The sequence below is a fragment of the Schistocerca americana genome, chromosome 2, assembly GCF_021461395.2.
Source record: "Schistocerca americana isolate TAMUIC-IGC-003095 chromosome 2, iqSchAmer2.1, whole genome shotgun sequence".
In the NCBI taxonomy this organism is placed as follows: domain Eukaryota; kingdom Metazoa; phylum Arthropoda; class Insecta; order Orthoptera; family Acrididae; genus Schistocerca; species Schistocerca americana.
Window position 1 is genome coordinate 605,796,696 of NC_060120.1, and position 22,252 is coordinate 605,818,947.

General features: G+C 41.8%; 1 protein-coding gene across 1 annotated transcript in view; it reads right to left on the minus strand.

The window, feature by feature from the left end:
* LOC124589813 overlaps positions 1–22,252 on the minus strand; it is a 207,009-nt gene that overhangs the window by 147,303 nt on the left and 37,454 nt on the right. Inside the window, 2 exon segments of the mRNA XM_047131602.1 lie at positions 392–527; positions 20,453–20,613. Of these exon segments, the coding sequence (XP_046987558.1) occupies positions 392–527; positions 20,453–20,613 (297 nt within the window).

The window sequence follows — 22,252 nt, forward strand, 5'->3', positions numbered from 1 at the left end:
CCTCTATTATATTCAGATCATTAATTATTCTCAACATCACTTTGGCTGCATGTGAAATGAGGCTGATTGTCCTGTGCTCGCTGCATTTCTTGGTTCCTTGTTTTTTCGGTAATGGAATCATTACTGTTGTCAGAAAGTCCTCAGGCCATTCAGCACTGTCATATATTTTATTACATAACCTCAATATATCTCTTATTCCATCATGGTTCAAGCATTTTAGTATTTCTCCCGGTATTGTATCTGTACCTACCGCTTTGCCATTTTTCATTGCAGCTATGGCAGACTTTACTTCTTCCATTATGATGGTTGGTATATATAAACAAATTACAATACTCAAGAAAAATATGAGAATCAGTAAATGATACTTGTAACAAGAAAGGTTGAGACCTACCTTGTATATGAGTGTCTGCTGGACTACACCATTTCTGTCTGCAAGCCAAATACGAAGACCAGGCCGACTGGCATAAATGATCAGATCCTGAGGTCTGCCGGTACCTGGAGATAATGTTGCACCTAGATGACCAAGCCTAAAATAATAAAACCTTGAATAGAAGTTTGTTGTCTAGTTCTTAGAATCAGTCTATAATAACGGTAACATTGTTGGAAAATCTACCAAAGTGTAATTCTTTATTTCTCCTCGCACTTCTTGATCATTACCAAAAACAAGAAGAGAGTCTGATGAATATTTCTTTGTCTGCTCCATAAACACATCACCAAAAAGAGTTTTGTGTGCAGCCCCAACTGTCGAATAAGTTTACATCACTATATGCCAGTAGTGCAAAGGTGCAAAGTTTGAGCATTTCATTATTTAACATTTAGAAAATGCTGCTGTTTGAGATTTTCAGTTTCTGAAACAACTAGAAAAGAGCTTAATTTTGAATATGAAATAAGACTGAAAACAAATCAACAATGTAACTGGAAACAAACCATTTTTAATTACCTTTTGAGTCAATAAGTATGTAAAAACTAGTTCCAAGGCAAATGCAGCATTCTGTATGAACAGAAATTGTTTGCACAGACATAAAAGAAATTATCAGCTATCAATAAACCTATCTTATAGAAATAACCACAGTAACTGTAACCAATTAAACCATCTAGATTCACAGCTGAATGGATTAAGAGATAGTTGCATAAGAAACTTGTTTGAATACTGGGTGAAGACATGGATTTAGCTGCACCAATTTTCTGCGTGTGCCTCCCCCAATTTAATCAGAATATCACCAAAATAAAGACTGAAAGTTATCAGATGGGTTCAGGGGAAGGAAAGTATATAGTATTAAGGTTTAACAAAGCTCTGATGGTAAGACCACTAGTGGACATGCTTGGATTGAACAAATAATGGGAGGGAATCAGTCATTTCTTTTCCAAAGGAACTACAAGAATTTAAACTCCAATCCCAAATGCAAGTCTAGTACATTAACCTTCCTTAATTATGTTAAATGGAATTGAAATCATTGACATTAAGATAAGACAATGTTCTAACTACCTTTTCTCAGGAAGAGTTATATATCTAAAATATAGATTTAAATATTTTTTTAGAAAAGTAAATTTGTTAACAAACTGGAAGACTGTCTAAATTACACAGTTTATCTTCTAAAGTAGGATTTTACTGAAGCTGATTCCATCACTTTCTTTGATACAACATTCAACTCACTTAAAATCAAGAAGCAGCATACCAATTGACAAGCAATCTGTCTAAAAGTGCAGCTTCATAATTTTGACATACACATGTTACTGTAGACCGTGAATGTCACATCACACACCAGAAATGAATTTCAAAGTGCTACTACTACCTAGGTATTTCACATTGACTCTTTTAAATTATTAGACTGTCACTACCCAGCTGAACTACTGAAAAATGTTGCTCTTTACGTTCATTAAGGACTCAGTTTAACTAGAACTTTCACTTTATTTTATTTTCTTATTGTGCATACTAAGAAGCTTTAATTACAGCCACCATGGAATAACAAACTTCTTTTTGTTTAATTCCAAACAATATAGATATTATTATGCCAACATTATCATGTTAAACACTTTTAAACACATTAAAAATACAAATAGTAATTTGTCATGTTCGCACATCACCACCTTGTTTGCAGCATAGTCAGTTTAGGACTTCAACTAATCTTGCTGGAAATCAAATTTCACAACCAGGTCTTGTTGTTGTTGTTGTTCTTGGTTTTTCACCTTCTGTAGCAGAGTCTGGTTGCTGGTGTTGTGCTCACTGTTCAACTGGAGTGTCTTCACGGTATTTTATTATTCTCCTTCATCAGATAGGCAAATTTTAATTGATCAATGGAAATATTCTTTACCTGGTCTTTCACTTTAAGTCCAAAACATTTTGTGTTCCTTTCAATTATTTCATAAGGGCCTCCATTTGGAGACACTAATGCCTTCTTCGCTCACTCAAACCTTACAAACACATGTGTTGAGTTGCTAAGGTCCTTACGCAGGAGTGGTGTTTCTTTTGCTTTGTAGGGATATTGCACAAGTTTCACACAATTCATATACTGCTTCAGCTGTGACACAGATTGAGATAAGTCTGCACCCCTTTCTGTACCATACTCTTTAAACCCCCAACACACACACACACACACACACACACACACACACACACACACACACACACCTACACCTACACCTACACCTACACCCACCTGGTATCCTGATGTGTGTGACATAAAATGTTTCTGCAATTGTAGCATTAGTGTTTTCTCTAATTAAATATAGAAGACCAAGAAGAATCACTGTTATTACTTTAGCCCATTTGGCAGTTGCATGGGCAAGGATGGCTGCTTCAAGTTTCCCTGTGAATGATATGCTGTAGTTTGGGTTTGATTAAAGCCACATATTTTTTATAGTGCTTGGAATAGCTCTGAGTTAAACTGTCTTCCACGGTCAGTCACTATTTCGTAGGGCGATCCAAAGCTAGTGATACAACAACTGAAAAATGCTTGTGCTAATGCTTCTGCTTGTATGTCTCTAAGAGGTACTGCTACAATACAATTTGTAATATATGCATGTTAAAGAATAGGTATATTCATCCAAATGAGGCACTGGTTCATCAGTTTAAGGTGAATTATTTTGAAGTATTCATCATTATAGTGAAACTTTCCTAATGGCACTTGAACATGTCATGATACTTTGTTTTTCTGACATGCAGTACATGTTTTAGCCCAATTTCTGACATCCTTTTTGTAATGAGATCCCAGATATCTTCAACAAATTTTGGTCCAGCTGAGCGAGCAGTTAGTTAAATGTAGTCACCTCCGTAGCTATACCGGCAATTGTGAATTGCGCTTGGTCCTGACAAAACCAGATTTCTGCCTTTTCTGTCCAAAACAGCAGTAGCTTAACGCTTACCTTACCAATTTCCAGCTTGCATTCAGGATTATTACCTTCAGGTCCTTCACTGTTGACATTTTGCGAATTTTTTAAACAAAGTATGCGAAAAATTCAAGTTAAAAAATTACATGAAAATTTCACTGAAATTACTTTGTAAAAGTCATTATCTTGCTGATCACATTGGGGTCGCCAATTTGTTGCTCTTTACATTCATTGAGGACGCAATTTAACTGGACTTTTCAATTTATTTTATTTTCTTTTTGCACACACCAAGATACTTTAACTACAATCACCATGGAATAACAAACTTCTTTTCTGTTTTATTCCAAAGAACAATAATATTATTATGCCAACATTATCACAGTAAACTCTTTTCAAACATATTAAAAATACAAACAGTAAATTTTCATGTTCCCACAGAAGTATTAGGTTGGTACATAAGTTTGTAGTGTTTTTGTTTTGCATGTTGATATTCTGGTTGCTATGGGTTTAATTATTGACTGTCATTTTTTATTTGTAGTTCACTACTGCTGTTCTAGTTTACATATTAATTGTCATTTTATCATATGGAGATAGTGTGTGGAGCTGTGGATACTAGAAAGTGGAGTACCAATTGGAGAAATCCAAACATTTCTGACATATTCTTCTGTTTTTGTTCAAGAAGGAGCTGACAGCAGCAGAGGCAGCCAGAAACATGTGCTGTGCATGGGACTAATACCATTGGACACAGCACAGCAAGAAAATGGATTTCTGTTAAGTGTTAATTATTTTCTGTGTCTTGTAATATGTTATGCAAGGTATTTTTATATATGTTCCATGTTCCATGCAATAATGCTGAAATAGTTACTCTGTGTCAGTCAGTTGTTTTCTTACTCAAACATGCTGTAGTGCTGTACATAAGTGAATGATATATTTGTGTTCTCCTTTATATACCACAAAATAGTTACTTATCTTTAAAACAAGAACTCATCAAGAGGTTATGGGCCCAGAACAAATCTATAGGCTTGTCCAGATAAACACAAGTACAAAACTGGATATGTAACTATTTGTCTGTTATTTTTAAAGGAGAGCACAAACAGGTCAGTGAGGCATTGCATATCAGTGAATAGTCAGAAGTAGTGCAAATTGGAAAATTAGTGTCACAAAAATCGTCAAAGTATAGTCAGAAAAGTAAGTTACGTGTATTAACTTCACAGACAGTAGAGTTTTTACCCATTACCAATGGATTCTATTAAGTTACAATTGGAAATTTTGTCATAGGATCATCAAGGAACTGTTAACTACATTTCTTAGCAATTTAAACTAGATTTAACATTAAAGTCAAAGAAATTGTGTTCATTAGCAACCAAACAGGAAATTAAACCGACAGGAGGAGAAACTGATCAACATGTAAAAGTTTGGATTGAGAAAGATCTTGAGGCACAATTTTTATAGGTTTAAACGTCAGTAGCAACACAGCCAGGAAAATAGCAAATTACAAGTCTGCTAGTCAAATGCTTAAAAAATTAGAAACGATATATGGCAAGAAATCAGATGTGACAACTGAAGGTCTGCAGAGAAATTTCTTCAGTTACAAATACGATACAATTTGGCTATTCAAAACTGTATGCATATTCAAGAATATGCAGAAGATTTAACAACGGAAGGTGAAGCCATGAAAGAGAGCTGGATTATGTAGCAAATTCTTGAGATGTTACCGCCGAAACTTCACCACTTCTGTACTGCATGGGATAACGTAACGGCAGCTGACAAAAATCTTGACACATTGTTTGAACGTTTGCGTATAGAAGAATATAGGTTAAATGAGACAGAACCGTTAAGCACGTCCCACACTAATGCTTTTATCTTAAAACAACGTAAACAATTTGTCAAAGCAGGTCAGCAGGAAACGTCTACAGTTCGATGTTTCAAATGCGACAAAAACGTGCATGTAAAGAAACACTGCAGAAATAAACCATGTGCCAAATATTTAGTATACTGTAGAGAGAATTCTTCATGTAACAACTGCAAACAAAAGGGTCATTTTGCCAGGGGATGCACAAGTCCAAAGTTAGACAGAAACAAGACAAGCGATAAACTTGACAGTAAAGAATCAAAAGGTTACAAACATAAAGCACTGGTTGCTCTTGGATTATCTATTGCCAATATAAATGAAATAAATTTGCAATCGGGTCGAGAAAACATTTGGTACCAAGACTGTGCTGCCAAGCAACATACGACATTTAGAAGGGACTGGTTAATAAATTACGTATAATTAAATCACTGTACAAAAGTGTTAATTGGTGATGCAACCAAATTAGAAGGAATTGGAGTGGGAGATGTCGAATTTGAGGCTTTTGATGGAGAACAGTGGTATGAGGTAGTTCTGGAGAATGTTCTATATGTACCAAACATAAACTTTAATTTAATTTCTGTTACTCAAGTCTTAGACAAAGATTCTGTTCAGACTGCAAATGCAGATCTCTCAGTTTTCAAAACCGATGACAATCTGAAATCTTTAGCAATAGGTTGATACGAATGACAGCTGTACAAAATGTTGTTTCGTACAAAAGAATTTAACAAATGTGTGGTGTCACCGCCAGACACCACACTTGCTAGGTGGTAGTTTTAAATCGGCCGCGGTCCATTAGTACATGTCGGACCCGCGTGTCGCCACTGTGTGATTGCAGACCGAGCGGCACCACAAGGCAGGTCTCGAGATACGGAATAGCACTCGCCCCAGTTGTACGGACGACGTAGCTAGCGACTACACTGATGAAGCCTCGCTCATTTGCAGAGCAGATAGTTAGAATAGCCTTCAGCTAAGTCAATGGCTATGACCTAGCAAGGCGCCATTAGTAACATTGCATGTATCTAAAGTGTCTCACTTGTATCGCCACAATCTCCAGATGTACCAAAAGGATGGATTAAAGTTAAGTATTCCAGAAGCTACGTACTTTTCTTTATAGCATTCATTACGTATCCTGTTTCAGACCTCACGCCATCCTGCTTTAGCTTAGCGCGTGCCTTTCGGCTTCCTCTCATTGTGTCTAGGCTGTCTTGTCTAGACACAACATTTTTGGCGACGAGTCGACGGAAAGGGTCTTGTTCTTTCTAATTGCTTACATTTACTTGTGTCATGGCTTCGCCAGATGTACTGTCCGAATTTTATCGCTTGCAGAATCAGCAGACGCAGGCGTTATTGGATGCCCTTGGACAGCTCGTCCAGGGTCAACATGCACTGCAAAACGATGCGGCCGCCGCCGCTTCACCGCTACCGCAGCCACAACATGCTGTTGCACCCACGTTCCGGCAATATGAACCAGCTAAGGAAACATGGACGGAGTGGTCACGCCAGTTTGGATTTCATCTCGCTGCCTACAGAATTCAAGGTAACGAGTGGCAGCCTCACTTATTATCTTGTGTCGGCGTGCAAACGTACCGTGTGATAGTGAAATTATTTCCCCGAAGCGACGTAGCAACTCTGTCCTACGAAGAAATTTTGTCTGCTTTAGATGCCTATTTCAAGGAAACAGTTAATGTAGTTGCAAAAAGGTATACTTTCTTTCGTACGAAACGTACGGCCGGTCAGACTAATAGGGAGTGGGTTGCAACATTGCAAGGCCTTACTCGGGATTGTGCTTTTGAGTGTGAATGTGGACTCCCTTATTCAGATACAATGGTACGTGATGCAATTGCACAGAACGTTTCTGATGTTCGTATACGGGAACAGATTTTGAAACTCGTCAATCCCTCCCTTCAACAAGTGATAGACATATTGGATAGACAAGACACGCTTGACTTTGCTCAGGAATCATTTGCAACTTCGCCAGCCGTGTGTAACATTAACTGGCCCACCGGGCGCGCTGCACAGAACGGTCGACTGCCCTCGCACACATCTGCGCAGCTGCCGCCACGCTCTAAACCAGGTGTGCCGCGCCAGCATACAAATGCAGTGAAATCATGCCCACGGTGTGCTACTAGACATTCGCGTGAAACTTGCCCGTCACGCCAAGCTATTTGCTTTTTCTGTAATAAGAAAGGACATGTTCAAAGTGTTTGCCAGAAAAAGCTCAGACCAGACAATCACAACCATTCCAGGCCCTTTGCTTCGCGCCGGAATCGAACCAAGGACACTCAGGCTCGTGGACCTTCGCCCATGGACATTCATGTAGTTAATTCCACCCCGTCCAGTGCCATTTTCTCTAACAGTGACTGTGTTCATCCCACACAAAGTGTGCATCGACGTCGCCGGAAATCACGTCAATTAGCAAGTGATACTGTACCTGTATCAGTTCAAATTGCACGAGACAGTCGCTCTTGTCGTCAGCAGGACAATAAACTTTTTGTAGATTTGGACTTTAATGGCAAGGTCATACCATTCCAGCTCGATACCGGAGCTGCAGTTTCATTGCTCAATCACGACACGTACAAACAACTGGGCAAACCTCCGTTGCGTGCCGCACATGTTAAGCTAACTACATATTCAGGTCACAAGATCCCTGTGTTAGGACAGTGCAGCCTTCTTGCAACACACAAGGGAGAAACAAAACTTGTGTCATTTTACGTTCTTCATTCTTCTTCTGCAGTGAACTTGTTTGGTTTAGATTTATTTCAATTGTTTAACTTGTCTATTGTAAATCAGGTCCTATCAGTGAATCAGACTGTGCCTTCAGACAGTGTTTCTCGTCTGTGTGAAGAATTTGCAGACATTTTTGCACCGGGCCTTTGTTGCGCTAAGAACTATGAAGCACATTTGGAACTGAAAGTAAATGCGCAACCGAAATTTTTCAGAGCGCGCAATGTACCCCACACATTGTGTGATCAGGTCGCAAGAACATTAAACGATTTAGACTCACAAGGAGTAATTGAACGTGTGCAGGCTTCTCTCTGGGCCTCACCCTTAGTAATTTTGCCAAAACCTTCCGGAAAACTGAGACTTCGTGTGGACTTCAAGGCAACAGTGAATCCACAACTACTGATTGCAACTTTTCCCTTACCCCGCCCGGAAGATCTTTTTGCTAAACTGTGCCCGGGTAAATATTTTTCGAAGTTGGACCTAGCAGATGCGTACTTGCAACTCCCAGTGGACGCCGAATCCCAGCGCGTCTTGGTGGTTAACACGCATCTTTGTTTGTACCGATTCAAAAGACTGCCATTCGGGTGTGCATCCGCCCCTCCATTGTTTCAGCAATATTTACAAACTGTTTGTGCTTCGGTCCCTACCGCCATGGTCTTCGCTTGCGGAAGGACAAATGTGTGTTTTTTTCTCGTGACTTACCATATCTGGGACATGTCATAAATGCACAAGGCATACATCCCAGTCCAGAGCACCTCCGTACCATACAAGACTTGTCTTCGCCGCAGAATTTGAAGCAGCTGCGGTGTGTGTTGGGAAAAATTAACTATTATCATCGCTTTCTGCGCAATGCCTCTTCCATTTCAGCTCCGCTTCATCGCTTACGCCGTAAAGGTGTTCCGTTCGTCTGGACGACGGAATGCGAACACACCTTTCGCCAGTTGAAATCGGCGTTGCTTTCACATACTTGCCTTACGCCATTCGATCCCCAGAAACCCCTTTTGTTGATGGTAGATGCATCGGATTTCGGGATCGGTGCTGTGCTTGCGCACAAAGATGGATCGCATGATCGCCCTATTGCCTTTGCGTCCAAATTGCTCTCATCTGCGCAAAGAAATTATTCTCAGATAGAGAAAGAAGCTTTGGCTCTCATATTTGGTGTTACTAAGTTTCATGATTTCTTGTATGGTCGTCACTTTACCATCATCACAGACCACAAACCTTTGACGTCGCTTTTTCATCCGACCAAGCCTGTACCTCCACGTACAGCGCAGTAATTCATTCGCTGGTCTATTTTCCTCTCGCAGTACCGCTACGATATCTTGTATCGGTCCACTGCTAAGCACGGAAAGGCCGATGCGTTGTCCCGTTTGCCTGTTGCTGAGGATAGAGCATTCGATTCTTCCGAACTTGCTTGCATGTTCACTGGTTCGGAAACCGATGAAGTGGTCGAATCGTTTCCGATTGATTTTCGTCGTGTAGCTACAGCCACAGCTGCTGACCCGGTCCTTGCTACCGTTTTGCATTTTGTTGCTACGCAATGGCCTTTGTCAAAGTCTCGGATCGAGGATCCGTTGGTTCGCCGATTTTTTGCTCACAAGGAGAGACTTTTTGTTCGACTTGGTGTTTTGTTGTTGCGTTCTGATAATGATCAGTCCAGAGTCGTGGTCCCACGTTCGTTACAGTCCTCTGTTTTATGGCTTCTTCACCAAGGACATTGGGGTATAGTGCGAACGAAACAACTTGCTCGTCAGCACTGTACTTGGTTCGGACTCGATGCTGCGATTACGAATATGTGCTCTTCTTGCCTGGCTTGTGCCGAACAACAATCCGCACCGCCGCGGACAGTCTTTGCATGGCCAAAAGCCACTTCCCCTTGGCAACGCTTGCACATCGATTTTGCTGGTCCATTCTGGAATGCTCGATGGTTGGTTCTGGTACATGCCTTCAGTAATTTTCCTTTTGTTGTCCGGATGTCTTCCACGACGTCAACTGCCACCATCCAAGCGTTGTCTGCTATCTTTTGCATTGAAGGTCTTCCACAGACTATTGTTTCCGACAATGGCCCACAATTCATGTCCGCAGAATTTCAGTCATTCTGCCAGGCCAATGGTATTCAACATCTGACATCCTCGCCGTTTTCGCCTCAGTCAAACGGTGCCGCTGAACGTTTGGTCCGGACTTTCAAGTCACAGATGTTGAAGTTGAAAGAGTCGCATTCTCGGGAGGACGCGTTGTTGCTCTTTTTGTCATTGTATCGCTCTCAGCCCCGAGATGGTCGCTCGCCGGCTGAGTTGCTCCACGGTCGTCCTCATCGAACCTTGATGTCTTTGCTGGACCCACCGCATCAGGTTCCTGTGCAGCGGCAGACTTCTGCTTTTGCTCCAGGCGACGTTGTATTCTATCGCAACTATCGAGGTTCACGGCGTTGGCTCGCAGGGCGCATTCTTCGCTGCCTCGGCCACGCGATGTATTTGGTTTTGGGGGCCTCTGGTGAGATGCGTCGGCATCTCAATCAGCTGGGCCTCTGTCATCACACGGGTTCTGCCGCCCCCCGTCTGCTTTCAGCGACGGTGCCGTCCGGTCAGCACCTGGGGACCCACCTACTGGCTCGCCTCATCCCCAGGTGTTACCGACGATGCCTTCCATTTTGCCCCATGGCAATGCGCCGCTGCCGCGTCTGCCGCCGCCGCCGCCGCCTGTCCTCCAGCCGGCGCCGCCCACAGTGGACGCTTCGCTGCAGCCACCAAACGCCTCCCTGGGTCACGCGCCGCCGATCGCTTCCCGTGACCAGCTGTCCTCCGCCATGGAACTCTTGCCCGCTCCGGACCACATGACGTCATCGCGCGTCGGATACCCCGACGCAATGGAGGTCAACCCTTCGGCCCCTCCTGTCTCTTTACGGGCGCATACACCGCATGTTGACGTGCACCCTGGACTAGGTTTTCAGGCGTTTCCTAGCTCCCCTCGGGCCGAATGGCCGGGTGCGGGTGGCACAGCCTCGCCAGTTGTTAGGCTCCCCACCTCATCGCATACGTCAACATGGGGTCCTCCCCACGGCGGGCGGAAGCCTTATCACACGACCGTTCGCCGATTTGCGGGGGAGGAATGTGGTGTCACCGCCAGACACCACACTTGCTAGGTGGTAGTTTTAAATCGGCCGCGGTCCATTAGTACATGTCGGACCCGCGTGTCGCCACTGTGTGATCGCAGACCGAGTGCCACCACAAGGCAGGTCTCGAGATACGGAATAGCACTCGCCCCAGTTGTACGGACGACGTAGCTAACGACTACACTGACGAAGCCTCGCTCATTTGCAGAGCAGATAGTTAGAATAGCCTTCAGCTAAGTCAATGGCTACGACCTAGTAAAGAGCCATTAGTAACATTGCATGTATCTAAAGTGTCTAACTTGTATCGCCACAATCTCCAGATGTACCAAAAGGATGGATTAAAGTTAAGTATTCCAGAAGCTACGTACTTTTCTTTATAGCATTCATTACGTATCCTGTTTCAGACCTCACGCCATCCTGCTTTAGCTTAGCGCGTGCCTTTTGGCTTCCTCTCATTGTGTCTAGGCTGTCTTGTCTAGACACAACAAAATGTATGACAGCAATCTCAATTAAAATGGCATGAAAAGTTAGCACATCAAAATGTCGCACATGTCAGGGACGTACTAAAAATAAATGGTATTGATTATATTGATGACTGGAATGAATATGTATGTGTTGTTTGTATCTATGGCAAGCAACATCACAAATCTCATCCGACAAATTTGAAAGTTGCTGAAAATACTTTGTATGTAATTAATGTTGACTTTTGTGAAAAGAATCTCATGTTGTTATGAGGAGCAAGATATTTCTTGTTGTTTAAAGATGATTTTTCTCATTTCTCAACTGTTTATTTTCTCAAGGCAAAATATGAAGCTGTTTCCAAATTACAAAACTTTCATGAAAATGGTGGAAATTAGTTTGGGAAGAAAGTAAAATGTTTTAAGTCAGACAACAAGACCAAAATCAAGAACGCACTCACTAAAAGGCTTGTAGATTAACTTGGTGTTTTTCACATCAAGATGAACACGTACACACCTCAGCAAAATGGCAGAATTGAAAGAGAAATGCGCACAGTTGTCGAGTCAGCATGATCGGCAATACACACATGAAACCTGAATGAGAATCTTTGGGCTGAAGCAATAAATTATGCCGTCTTTACACTAAATCAAACTAGTAGAAGTTCAGTAAAAGGAAAAAGTCCTGCTGAATTGTGGTTTGAACAAAAAATAGATTTTGATAAGTTGAGAAGTTTTGGATGTGACTGCTATGTTCTGACAGAAGATCACAAACAAAGAAAGACTGCAAAGAAATCAAAGAAAGGAACCTTTGTCGGGTATGATTTGGATTTACCCTACTACAGAATCAATCTACCTGATGAAAAGGACTTGGTTACTTCTGATAATGTCATATTTGATGAATGAATAGAAGACAGAGAAGGTGCTAGTGTAATTAAATCTTTCACAGGAGAACAGAATGAATTAAAATATCCAGAAGAAACACAGATATCTGATGACTGTTTCTCTGATGTCTCTGAAGATTGTAGTATGTCATCTAATAACATAAAACAAAATTAAGTCTCACCACCGAAATTACACGACCGACGAAACCTTATGAAACCTGTCAGATTTAGAGACTATGAAATGGATCTCAAGCAACACAATAATAATGCAAACTTTGCCATGACTGGTGAAGTTGAAGACATTTCTGTTTCAAATGCCTTGAAAGATAAGAACTGGTATAAAGCAATGCCTGAAGAATACAAATCACTAACAAAATTAAAAACTTGGAGTCTTGTAGAACTCTCAAACAATGCAAAGCCTTTGACCTGTTGCTGGGCATTATAAAGCCAGACTAGTTGCTAGAGGTTTTGAGCAAGAAGAAGGACTGGATTATTCAGAAACTTTTAGTCCTGTAGCACAATATGAATCAACGAGACTATTGCTTAGTATTGCGGCTACAAATAAAATGAAAATAGAAACATTTGATGTGAAGACAGCATTTCTATACAGTGATCTGCAAGAGGAAATCTACATGAATCAACCTGATGCATTCAACTATAGTACAAATAGAGTTTGTAAGTTAAAGAAGAGTTTATATGGCCTAAAACAAGCTCCAAAGAACTGGAACGAGAAATTCTTAAATTATCAGATGACATTAGGATTTGAAAATACGGACGATGATCCTTGTAACTATTACAATGAAGACAGAAGCATCATTCTAGCATTGTTTGTTGATGATGGACTAGTTATTGGGAGAACGACAGACGACATCACTGAAGTTTTGAACAAACTTAATCACATGTTTGAAATAACTGTTGAGACTCGCCGATCATTCAAACCGCCGCCGCACAATTACGCGCGTCCTCTACGTGCGGCGCTGTCTGCCAGCCATGCAGCAGCTGCGCCACCTGAGTGGCCAGCCGAGCAGCTGCCGCTAGACTGGGACTCAGTGCTCATTCGAATGCTAACACGTACACATGTCTTGCTTGTCAACTTACTCTGTGACTTATATGTGTTGTGTCGTTCTGAAATGTATGTGTTAAACTTGACGTTATAACAACTGGTGACAAGGATGGGATTTTTCCTTTTCACCATTGACCCACAGGTTTCCATGGCTACTGTCGAGCAACTATTACAAAATCTCCTTGAACAGCAAACGCTTCTAACAGCGGCGATTCGCGATTTCGTCGCGGCGTCAAATGCAGGGCGTTTCATCGTTGGCTATACCTCCTTTTCCTCCTTACGACGAGACGGCGGAAGACTGGTCTGATTATGAAAAACATCTTCGACAGCACTTCTTGGCATTTCATGTCACGGACGAACAACCATGTAAGTCTCTGTTCCTTTCCTGTATTTCACCTCAAATGTATCGGTTGTTGTCGCAATTGGCTCCTTTGAAGGATCCTGCATCTTTGTCCTTTGCTGAAATGTGCTCACTTCTGTCTGTCTATTTTCAAAAGCAAACGCATGTGGTACCCTCTCGTGTTTCCTTTTATCGTTGTCAAAAACAGCGACATCAATCCTATCACGCTTGGGCTGCTGAGCTTCACGGCCTCAGTCGAAAGTGTCAATTTGTTACTGACGTTCACAAAGAATCCTATGCCAATTCCATGGTATGGAATGCTATTATCCGGTTGGCGCCCGACAAAGAATTTCGGCAACGTGCCCTTCAGTTGGCAAATCCGACTCTAGATGAAGTTCTCTCCATTGCGCAGTCTTTTGAAATTTCTCACGCCGCTGGGGCACAAATAGAGGCGTGGGGTGATGTCGTGGAAATACAACCTCTGTGCACTGTTGACGACGCGTGCGGCGCGTCCCCGCCGGCCGACGTGGCCGCAGTGCGCTCCCACGCGTAGCCTCGGCCTAACCGTAAACAACCCGCTAAGAAACTGCAGCAAAACCCCCGGCAACTTCCTTCATGTCCGCGGTGCTTTACGAAACATTCACGCGAGGAGTGTCCCCAACATTGAGCTTTGTGTCACAATTGCAAAAAGAAAGGTCATGTGTCTTCCATTTGCGAATCCGACCGCATACATGATGTTCATGAACATGACGCTGATTCTGATTCTGTGTTGTCTGTCAATTGCACTTCTTCCCTTTCAGGGAAGTTATTCCTCACTGTCCAAATCCTTGGTCAAGATGTTCGCATGCAGGTGGATACCGGTTCTGCTGCCACTATAATTAATTCTCAGACGTATCTTCAGTTGGGTTCTCCACTCCTGTCACCTGTCACTCGGCAATTACGGACGTACAATAAACAGAAGATTTCTCTCTTGGGACAGTTTAATGCTGAGGTATCTTACAAATCCGTCGTTCGCACTGTTCCCATATTTGTGGTCAACCAGAGTAACGCAGAGAATCTTTTTGGTTTTGATGCCTTTCGTGTTTTTGGGTTCTCCATAGATGACTCTGTCAATATCGTCCCTGATTCTATTCCTTATGCCCAATTGGATTCCTTGTCGACGACATTTTCATCCCTTTTTTCTCCTGGGTTAGGCCGTGCAAACGACTTTGAAGCTCATATCACGCTCAAACCCACTGCTTGGCCTAAGTTTTTTCGGGCTCGGCCCATTTCTGTGGTCCTTCGTGACCGGGTAAAACAGGAGCTGGATCGTCTCACTACTTCAGGGGTCTTGCTTCCTGTCACTTCCAGTGAGTGGTCCTCTCCTGTCGTTGTCCTCAACATTCAAATGCTGATGCTCTGTCTCGCCTTCCCATGGGTGCTGATCTGGCATTCGATAGGGACGAACTTTTGTGTTTCCACCTGGATGTTGTCGAGCAGCGGGTTGTGGATGAGTTCCCCATCACTGGGGACAGGCTGGTGGCTGCTACGGGTTCTGACCCTACCCTCTCCCGGGTTTTACGCTGTATTCAGAAGGGTTGGCCAGATCGCCTGTCCGCTAAGACTTCTGATCTGTTGTGGAACTACTACACTTTGCACTACTGCCTCACGGCTAGGGATGGTGTTATCCTCCTCTCCACTGACAATGCTTCGCTGCGTGTTGTGGTACCTGCGTCTTTGCGTGCTTTGGTCTTGCGCCTCCTTCACCAAGGGCACTGGGGTGTGTCTCGCACAAAATTTCTGGCGCGCCATCATGTGTACTGGCCTGGCATTGACTCTGAAATTGCACACATGGTCGCTGCCTGCAGCCCTTGTGCGTCACAGGCCGCTGCCCCGAAGTCATCTTTGTCACTGTGGCCTTCGCCTGAGACGCCCTGGGAGCACATTCATGCTGACTTTGCGGGACCCTTTTTAGGTACTTATTAGCTCCTCGTAATTGACGCCTACTCCAACTTTCCTTTCATTGTCTGTTGCACGTCACCTACCACCGCGGCAACCACCAGTGCTCTCGCCTGCATTTTTTCTTTGGAAGGCCTCCCCTCTACTCTTGTTACTGATAATGGTCCGCAATTTGCCTCTTCCGAATTTGCGAATTTTTGTTCTCATCACGGCGTTATGCATGTTACGACCCCGCTGTTCCATCCACAATGAAACGGTGAGGCTGAACGACTGGTCCGCACATTTAAGGCTCAGATGTGGAAACTTCTGACTTCTTCTGCTGCTGATGATGATGATGCGCTTCTCCAGTTTCTGGCGTCTTAACGTTTCACCCCCATGGGTGACCACAGCTCGGCTGAGCTCTTACATGGCCGACAGCCCCGCACGCTACTTCATCTTCTGCGGCCTTCCACCTCACGGCCGCGGGTGCCTTCACTTGGCTGGTTCACCGACGACGACCTCATCTGGGTACGGGTATATGGCAGGCAGCCAAAATGGAGTCCGGGCCGCATCTTACGACACCGTGTCCGACGCCTGTATGAAATCCAGATGGACACGGGTGTTGCAGTGCATCATTCGGACCAGCTTCGGCCTCGTGTGCCGGCAACACCTGTTCCGAATGCCACTACACCACCTTCGGCTCCACCTGACGCTCGGGATCTTGGTATCTCTCAATACTCACAACGCAGCCCTCTCACCATCATCGCAATGCCAGCACAAGAACGGACACCACCAAGAGATGTGCCCATGCAGGAACCGGATGACCATCCTCTGTCAGAACCAATCTACTCGCCTTCTCCTCCAACGGACGCCGACACATCGCCCATGTCTCCTGTCCTATCAACTGGACTTGCCGCAACGGGCAGATTGGTGCATGGGGCCCCAGCAGATTCGACCCCTACGTCTCCTGTCATCTCGACCCGTTATCATCGGGGACACTTCCGTCCGTATGGGAAGCCTCCTCCTCGAGACTGATAACCATCCTCAGATTTTCATCTTTTCTGCTCTCTATTGAACAACATTCCAGGAACTTCCTTTCTGGATGAAAATGCGCTCCAAACATGGCTAGACGCGTTATTTGCCTCAAAACCATGTGATTACACCACACCTTCGCTGTTCCACCAGAAGCATAACATTATGTTTTGAGGTTGCACACAGGTCTTCGTACAGGGATTTGCTGCTTTGTTAACCCAGATTTGGCAATGTTGAAAAAAACTTACAGAGAATATTTTACTGATGACTAAAAACTCCATTTTTTTTTATATATATATATATATTTTTTTTTTTTGTGCTTATTAAACTTGTGGAAAAATGCTATGAACTTATCCACCAACCAAATACATCGGAATTTAACTGTTTCCACTTATTCTTATTGTATGTTCTGTATACACCAAGACAGAGAATGGTAGTTGCAGCTACATGATACATTAACATATTACATAAGAAACTTCCTGGCAGATTAAAATTGTATGTAAGACAGACTCCAACTCAGGACCTTTGCCCTTCATGGGCAAAAGCTCTGCCAACTGCGCTACCCAACCACAACTCACAACCTGTCCTCACAGCTTTACCTCCATCAGTACCTCATCTCATACCTTCCAAACTTTGTAGATGTTCTCCTGCAAAGCTTACAGGACTAAGAGTTTGGAATGTAAAAGATAACGGATGGTGTAAAGCTGTAAGGATGGTTCATGGGCCACATCTGGGTAGCTCAGTTGGTACAACACTTGCTCGCAGCAGGCAAAAGTCCCAAGTTTGAGTCTCAGTCCAGCACACAGTTTTAATCTGCCAGGAAGTTTCACATCAGTGCACACTTCACTGCAGAGTGAAAAATTCATTCTGGAAACATCCCCCTTGCTGTGGCTAGTCCATGTCTTCACAATTACTTTTCTTTGAGGAATGCTAGTCCTGCAAGTTTTGCAGAAGAATTTCTGTGAAGTTTGGAATGTAGTTGTTGAGATGCTGGTGGAAGTAAAGCTGTGAGGATGAACCGTAAGTTACACTTGAGTAGCTCAGTTCATAGAGCACTTGCCCCTGAAAGGCAAAGATCCCCACATTCAAGTCTCTGTCCAGCGCATTGTTTTAATCTGCCAGGAAGTTTCATATCAGCACACACTCCACTGCAGAGTGAAAAAATTCATTCATACTACGTAAGATTTATTTTACTTTTTGTAAAATGGCTATAAATTGAAAAACCTCCAAAACTGAAGGAACCACTATGTTTGAGAACTCTTCCAAACAGGTAATGGAATGTGAGAGTTTAACATCCTATCAAAGACAAGGACATTAGACATGAAGTGTGAACTCAGATTGGCAAGGGGCGAGGAGGGAAATCGGCAATGTCTTTTTCACAGAAATCTTTCCACTGTTTTCCTTAAGTAATTTTCAGAAATTAAGGAAAACCTAAATGAGTATGGCCTTATAAGGATTTGAATATAATCTTCCTAAAAGCAAGTACAGTGTCTTACTGCTCCATAACCTTGCTTGGTACCCAAAAGTGAGGAAAGGTTGGAAGAAATAAAACTATCCAACCACTACACAGGAAAATCATTCAGGACCCTAGGTCATCTGAGCCACAACAGAAAAGACTGAGTGAGAAATCAAGAATGAAAATTACTTATTTTATTCTGATATCAATCGGTAAGTTAAAGACCCCCTCCCCCCCCCCCCCCCTCTCTCTCTCTCTCTCTCTCTCTCTCTCTCTCTCTATCCCGCCCCCCTCTCTCTCTCTTTGCTTCCTATATTCATAATTTTGACAGCTGTAATCTAACTAGCTGATAAAAAGAAAAAGCTTTCAACCACTTTTAATTTACTGTGAGTCTGTACTCCTTGCCATATTTATGTGGACAACTTTCTAAGTTAAAGCAAGTCAAAGACGAAATAAGTTTCTTAATCACATGATAGATTTATTGATCCCACATTAATCTGTTATGCATTTTCACACAAAGGAATATTGTAACATTTGTCTCATTTAGTGGCTGACTTTTATATCTTCAAGCAGGGACTTTCAAGCAGCATTTCAAAAGTCCTGGTTAAAAATAAACATTATTCCAGCATTGAGCACTCTGAAAGGATGGCAAATGGCTATTACTCATTTCTTCTGAAGAAAACTAATCCTAACTACATATTTGACCCCCTATTTGTCACATCACTTGGGTGTATTATATTGAACAATAATAAGCTGTGATTGAGCAAACAAATATCATGACAATTCAGTATACTACTTCACATCTTCTACGGAGCTCCACAAAAAGTTGTTTCCAGCAAAGCATTCAGCATCCCCCTCCCTCAACCTTCCTGGAGTCCCTCTGAACTCCCTTACTTTTCCAGTAGGTTCAATTTCCCTGGGAATTCTCAATTTCATAAGTTTTCTAACAAGTTGCTGTCCTGGACAACTAATTAAGATGGACTGAACTGAATTGGCAAGAAGAGAAATTCATGACACAACTTGAAGTCTCAGTTGACAGCATACAACCTGAGGCAATATGGAACAGTCAGTGACATTATGCAGGTTAGTAGAAGGATAAACAATGTACAGAAGGATAAAGGCTTGACTACAGTAAGCAGATTCAAGTGGATTTAGGTTGCATTAGTTATGCAACGATGAAGGTTGCATGGGATAGACTAACATGGAGAGCTGCATAAAACCAGTCTTCGGACTGAAGATGATGACTACAACCACCACCACCACCACCCCCCCCCCCATTCCAACAACAACAACATGGTATTGGCAAATTCAGTGTTAAAAATGAAACATTACACAGTTCATATATAAAAACAAAGATGAGGTGACTTACCGAACGAAAGCGCTGGCAGGTCGATAGACACACAAACATACACACAAAATTCAAGCTTTCGCAACAAACTGTTGCCTCATCAGGAAAGAGGGAAGGAGAGGGGAAGACGAAAGGAAGTGGGTTTTAAGGGAGAGGGTAAGGAGTCATTCCAATCCCGGGAGCGGAAAGACTTACCTTAGGGGGAAAAAAGGACAGGTATACACTCGCACACACGCACATATCCATCCACACATACAGACACAAGCAGACATATTTAAAGACCTTTAAATATGTCTGCTTGTGTCGGTATGTGTGGATGGATATGTGCGTGTGTGCGAGTGTATACCTGTCCTTTTTTCCCCCTAAGGTAAGTCTTTCCGCTCCCGGGATTGGAATGACTCCTTACCCTCTCCCTTAAAACCCACTTCCTTTCGTCTTCCCCTCTCCTTCCCTCTTTCCTGATGAGGCAACAGTTTGTTGTGAAAGCTTGAATTTTGTGTGTATGTTTGTGTTTGTTTGTGTGTCTATAGACCTGCCAGCGCTTTCGTTCGGTAAGTCACCTCATCTTTGTTTTTATATATAATTTTTCCCACGTGGAATGTTTCCTTCTATTATATTGATAACATTACACAGTTCTAAATACAAAAACTTAAAAATAGTATACAAAACAGAAATAAAATTGGACTATTTGACAGACTGAAGGAAAGTAATAACTGATCTAAGCAAAAGAATTATTGATGGAAACTAAGTATAAGTTGCTATTACTGACTTCACAAGACCAATACATTACTTAAGCCAGAATGTTAAAGATGTAGGTTCAAACCTGCTGTTGCCTTTAATATAAAAGTGTGAAGCACTAAATTAGATAATTCTGTTATATTTTTTATCTGCAAATCAGATAAATGACGCATCTCAAAAAATCAAAGTAATGAGTACAATTACATTTTTCTTTCTTTTTGTCCAACTTGTACCACCTTCCAGCGGTCATCACGGTGGCAGAGGATGCTGCGATACAATGTTGAAACGAGTAATAGCTGCTGACTGTAGCTAAGCTGCACGATTTCATACTTCTCATTCAGTAGTTCAACTGATTTGCTTAAATGCTGTAATAATTACAAAAAAGTTAGAAACTTATAAACTGAAAATGTGTGTATAAAGAAAAGTTAGTAGTTAATGAAAGCTTTTATGCAAGTTATCATCAATGGAAACTAAATATGAAACTTTTTTCCTGTACTTATACTTTACAGTTGACTTCTCACATTAAATAAAATTATTTGATTGATGTTATTACATTGACATTATATTGTGTGGTAGGACAATCTGTCAGAATTCAGCATTTGAATACTCTCAAATGGTTACACCATAATCTAAGACAAGACGAATTTTCATCACCAGTGAAGAAATGAACCAGTTACAAAACTACTGTTGGCAGCAAGGAGGCACTAACAATGGATGTTAACTTACTGTAGTCCAATTGCCCTGTTTTATGCCACTAAATATGACCAATGGCATCATAATTTAGTCGGGAAATATATGGAAATATTATGGCATTTTTAACTATTAAATTTAATTATCATGCATGCTTTAAATGTTAGGCATCAATTTTGGTGTCCATTATCAAAATTCACAACAAATATTAAAAAGGAATTTTTCAGTGTAATAAAATTCAACAAAATAGTGAATCTCCAGTCAGAAAAATGCCACATGCCAACTTTCAGGTTACAAAGCCAGAACATCCCAAATAAACAAAGATATGGTACAGTTCAGTTCCAGTGAAACCACCAACATAAAAACTATTTCGTGTCTTATAATTGCATACACTTTCACAGCCACAGTCAATTTGGATAATATCATTTTGGTCACTAGGTATCATTTTGTAAGGCTAAATATTGACACAAGATCAAAGTCTCTATATGGTGGCAATACTTTTGGCTACCCTGTATATAGCATCATATTTTGTTGTAATGTAACAATCAGAATCACTGTTCTAGCATACACCCTTTAACAAGGGTCAGTGTTCCTTGTTAGATGACTCGTCACAACTTGACTATTCCTTTCTGTCCATGGAATCTTTTGTGGAGTGAAAAGATCAAAGATCTTGAAGCCACTAGATACATGGACTTCATACCGCCACAGCTACCACACATTCACTGAAATCTGCTACTTCTTTACTTACATTGTCTTCAGTTTACCTTATAGCTTTATGTATATATTTACTGTGACATCCATTAGTGTAAAACCTAATTTGGAGCACATTTACCTCATTTTTGAGATTGTCAGCACAGCTTGTCCAATGAAATCAGAATGATCTCACATGGGGCACAGAGTATTTATGTGCTGAATGATAGACTAATGTAATGGGTTCGTTGACTCAATTCAAATAGCTACAGGTTTTTCTCCTACAATAATTAATTTTGTTAACTGAACTTAACATCTGGTGTTTCCATGTCTTTAGAGTTTTCTGCATTAAGTATTAAGCAAAACTTGAACAATTAAGTTCATATATTCAGCCCCTCATGCTCACTATATACCTAATTTTCAAAAATTCTCTATATACTGACTCTTGCCACTCTCAACCTAATATATTCCTGCCTTTATGTGTGTTTTTGTTTCTGTTCTGAACAGATATTTTGGCACAGTTTTGCTTTTCCTACAACTGATGTAGAGTTTCTAACTTTTTTGATGTTTCCCATTCTATGTGTTAACTAGTGTAAGTTGTACTGCATCACTTCTAGATTTTGA